Source organism: Sinocyclocheilus anshuiensis, unplaced genomic scaffold, assembly GCF_001515605.1.
Source record: "Sinocyclocheilus anshuiensis isolate Anshui unplaced genomic scaffold, SAMN03320099.WGS_v1.1 scaffold745, whole genome shotgun sequence".
Lineage (NCBI taxonomy): Eukaryota > Metazoa > Chordata > Actinopteri > Cypriniformes > Cyprinidae > Sinocyclocheilus > Sinocyclocheilus anshuiensis.
The window spans coordinates 255,327-260,369 of record NW_015540128.1 but is presented as its reverse complement, the minus strand read 5'-3'; the positions used below and the strand labels follow the sequence as shown (position 1 = coordinate 260,369).

Sequence of the window (5,043 nt, the reverse complement as noted above, 5' to 3'; positions counted from 1 at the left end):
GCGCTGTGTCACGCTAACCACCGCACCGCACACACACTCTGCTCCGGTCCAGAGACACGATAGCACGGAGCGGATCACATGCGCGAGTCGGCGCAGACCACACAATGTATTGGAGCTATTTGAATTCTACACAGAATGCTATATTTTATAGCAATATGGATGAGATTGTGGCTGTCAGATGCGGCTTTATGGAGCTCAACGGCGCTAGCCCAAGCTGTGATATAAACGAACGCTATTGGCTATTTTAAAAAGGGGCGGGGCTGCTTGATATGTCCCGCCCTGTCTTCCTGTTTCAGTTAAAATGACGTCAACACATAGAGTAACGCTGCGTGTTTCTAAGCATTTCAGGGGACATTTAAATTCGAATGCAACGTTTTTGCATTCAAATGTGGATTTTTTTTTTAAATTCGACAAATATATTCGAAATTCGAATTCTTTTTTGACAGCCCTACTGTGTAAAGTCCTGTTCTGTTCACAGACTCGTTATATGACCGTATCATAAGGCAGATGCAGATCTTTAGTTCAGAGAGACTTGTATAATCATAATCATTGCATTGATCTGTAGATGATGTAAATGTGTTTTGGAGACATGAGCCCCAGCAGATGCTTAATAGGTGAAGGAGATCAATGCAGAATAGTACAAAACTGTAACAGCGTCAGCGCATTAAATGCATATAAGGCTTGGTATAAGTGGTGGAAGTCGGATGCTTCATCACAATACAGCATAACATTGATTCTCTTAAAATATATCGCAGAACATGGTGTGATTCACTTACGATTTGATATATTTGATACTCTTTTACAGCATCAGTTGTGTTTTCAATACTGACGTGTTCTCTTTTTCTGTCATGTTTTTTCTTATTCTTGTTTTACGCCGGTGCATCAGGATGAAATCATGGTAAGTCGTCTGTGTGTTTTCTAAAGCATACGTGTTACACAAGTGTTTATCCCAGTAATTCATGAAGACTGGACTCTTACATGCTTTTGCATCAGTGATGCACGTCTAGTCTACATCTGTGAGTCTGTATTCAGCGGTTGCATAAGATGCTTTCACTGCACAATCAAACTCATTTCTGCGTGTCTCCCTGAAGCCGTAGCGTCACTGAAGATGTCAGTCAAGCGTAATGACTGTATAGTGTGCACTACAGAGGGTTTGCTTCTTATCTTCATGCCACAAGCGTGTTCTCTATTTAAGTCCAAACACTCATTCACTGCAGTATTTCATGCAGCTTTTCTACTGTTCTGTGTTAAGATGAGAGTGATAACCTGTCAAGAACATGTCTGGCCATAATTCACCCCCAAATAAAAAGAATTAAGAAATTAGATTTTGTATAAAAATGTTAGGGCTATTTTAATTGTTTGTTTGTATTGTGGTACTATGTTCTCGACAATTAAACACATGTATGGATACATAAAATAAAGATGATTTCAATTGAAAGATTATTTTAAATATTTCTAAGTAGTGTAATGAGTTTAATAACAATAAGAATCATTGTTTTTCCAGACGGGATGACTTTCATTGCACGAGTTTCATGATAATAAGATTATTAAGTTTTTAGATTACAGTAATGAGAATTTATGGTGAAAATGTCCGTAATAATCATCAAATATAATGGCATAAATAAAAGTAAATAAAAAACTTAAATCATTTGTTGAAAATGGTATGAAAATAAAAACAACAGAAATCCAACATGAATACAGAGAACTTGCTATATGTGTTTAAAACTAGATTTTTCTTTTTCATTGTCTCAGACGTCTTATGTGTCATTGAACTTGTTTCACTTAGCAATTCATGATTAGAACAGAAGAGAAAATAAAATACAGATTATAATTCATATTATATCATAATTTGTATTATAGCTTTATAAGCGCTCACTTCATAGAGAAGAGCCCGATTTGTTTGCTAAATGGTTTCTAGTGATGTATTTATTTATCTGTCCACTTGAGGCAGAAGCGAGTCACAGTACAACAATCCAGAATCACACACACGCACGCACGCACGCACACACACACACTCACTCACACACTCACACACACACACATACACACTCACACTCACACACACACACGCACACACTCACACACGCACACACTCACGCACACACTCACACACACACACACACGCACACTCACACACACACACACACACACATGCACACGCACACTCACGCGCACTCGACACACACACACACACACACACACACACTCACACAGACACACACACACACACTCACACCTCACTACACATGAATAAAAACACCACACGTTTGTAGAGAATCTTCAAGAGCAAGTTAGTTAAAATTTGTTAAACTCTTACTATGTTCATATCTAGCTGAATAAAAACATCTGATTTAATGATAGCAACATCTGAAGGACCCTTACAGTATTACAAGCACATGTGAAGTATGTACTGCTTGAATACATTGATATACATTTATCAGTTTCTGTAGGTTTTATGAAGGTAAATTTAAGACGTTTTAAGACTAAGTAAAGAAAATGTAAGAAATAAATGGAAGGGCACACAATACGTCAGTATGGTCTCATTTACATTATGTAAATGTAGCTCAATGAGTTGTTAGCAACAATTCAAAGTTTGAAAACACAGTTCTCCATTACTTTTTAAGACTTGAATAGCTTTGCTCCAAAAACACTAGAATATGGAAATAACTTTTACTGTGCCTTCTGATCAAAAAGTGTTGTTCTTCAGTATTGTTCTCGTTTTCCAGTGCAAATGTCTAAAGATTCTCTAATCAACAAACATTTACTTGAGAAGCAAAGTCTTGTTTTTTGTAAAATTGTTGATGTGAATGATAAAATGAACAAATATCTGACAAAAATTTAAAATTAAATCAAAGGGGAAACTAGTTTTCATTGCCCATTGATAGATATTTGTTCTTGTTTTAAGCATACAGTGAACTCAATTTTGTTGCATTTCCCAGAAAATAATTTAATTTCTCATTTTGCATCTCCAGGAAATATATCTTGATTTAAGGATGTTTATTTAAATGTTTTTTTTTTGCAATGCATGCAACATTTAAAGGGGTCATATGATGCGATTTCACATGTCAACATATTCTGTTACACCAAATACACAAAATAATGATCTTTAAAATAGCATCATATGACCCCTTTAATGTCATGACTCTGATTTAAGATCTTTTTAAGGCTTTAAATTGTGAAAGGGTAAATTTAGACTTTTTTTAGACCTGCAGAAACACTGTTATATTATGTTTCTGGTTTCATAAGTGTTTATCATTGCACACAGATCGTTGTTTTTCAGAAGGCAGTATATACTATAATGTACAGTATGCAGTAAGCGGTAAACCAGTATTTCATGACTAATGTATTTCAGGTGATCAGGAAGGGCTGGCTGACCATCAATAACATTAGCATCATGAAGGGCGGCGCTAAGGAGTACTGGTTTGTCCTGACGGCCGAATCACTGTCCTGGTACAAGGATGATGAGGTGAGACGTGTTTTCTGAGTCGAGTGTTGCTGTGTAGGGTCGGTTAGGATGCTCAAACAGACTGGTTTTGAAACATTTAGAGCAATCAGCCTACAAATGTGTGACTTTTAATAAAGCAATAAGCCCCAAGAAGCTGTAGCTGTTATAAATTTACTGTAAACCACGGCTTCTTGGGGCTTATTGCTTTTATAAAACGGTTATTACATATACGTAGTAAGGTTTCACAAAATAAAACGGAGCAAATAAAGTATAATGATATTAATAAAAACAGTATTCTTCCACCAAACAATGTAGTTCCTCAGAAACAGTTGTGGTTGTAACAAAGTGGTTGCCGAGCAACACACAAACGTAAACAAAGGTGTATGTTACTTTGTAGAGTAATTTACAACAGCTTCGAACGCGGCTCAGCCAATCAGAATCAAGCACCGGAACTATCCCTTTTATAAGATATTTTAAGACAGTAGATGAGTAACATGCAAAAAATGACACACTTCAGGCTCGATGCTTTTATGAACTCGGTTCTGTCTCGCTTCAGTCTCACGACTGCATCACAACGGATCGTTCACGTCAAAGCTAAAGCAACATTGTCTTGATTTACGTTGGATCGCTGCCTCGAAACGTCCCGTGTGCTTCGCTCAAACAGCGGCGCCATCGCGGCTGCTGCTCACCAATCATCGTTCCCTTCAGCCTTAACGCCACACTTTTATGTGGAATTATTTATATCAGTTTTCCGCTATAGAAAATAAATGATCTCAATTCGGTTATTTTTAAGCCGTCCCGTTTTGGCGGCTTCTGCTGACTTGACGCTCTTTTTCCCCTGGCGTGTTTTTGGCTGGAATATTTTCCAGCACTGGACGGTTTTCCTGCTAAATGAAGCTTGCAGGACCTGCCGAGAGCTGTTCTCTGATGATGCCGCCTACGGCTTTCCACACATGCTCAGTCTTTCAGAAAGGAAAAGCAAAGAAAAGGTTACAGGATGATGCTGTTCGTCACACTCAATCGTCAAGCACGTTTTGATCGTCACACTTAGTGGAGTGAATATTTATATGAAGAGAAGGACTACTGAACAGCCAGCATGTTAATGGGCAACATGTCAACCTCATATACACATTTTCATTACTTGAAATAAAATAAACTTTAACTGAAACAAAAAACATATTTCAGTATTTGTATTTATTGTAACATTTCTTATTTTCATTTAGTTGAACTTGATGTACTAAAATTGAAATAAATATTATATATATATATATATATATATATATTAAAAAATTAGAAAAAATGACATACACAAATTAACTAAAACTTTAACTAAAATTAAAATTAAAAAAAATTCTCAAAATATTCATAAAAACTATAAAAGTATTTTAGTTATACTAAACTAACGCACAGAAATCTCTTATGCTCACCAAAGCTGCATTTAGGCTATTTTATAAAAAAATACAGTAAATTGTAATATTGTGAAATATTATTACAATGTAATATATGTTTTAATATCTGTTAAACTGTAATGTATTCCTGTGATGCGCAGCTGTATTTTCAGCATCATTACTCCAGTCTTCAGTGTCACATGATCTTCA

General features: G+C 36.1%; 1 protein-coding gene across 1 annotated transcript in view; it reads left to right on the top strand.

Moving 5' to 3' along the window:
• dnm1a (dynamin 1a) overlaps positions 1 to 5,043 on the top strand; it is a 60,801-nt gene that overhangs the window by 35,129 nt on the left and 20,629 nt on the right. The window contains exons 16-17 of the mRNA XM_016484511.1: positions 887 to 898; positions 3,353 to 3,466. Coding sequence (XP_016339997.1) covers positions 887 to 898; positions 3,353 to 3,466 — 126 coding nt within the window. The remainder of the gene's footprint in view (positions 1 to 886; positions 899 to 3,352; positions 3,467 to 5,043) is intronic.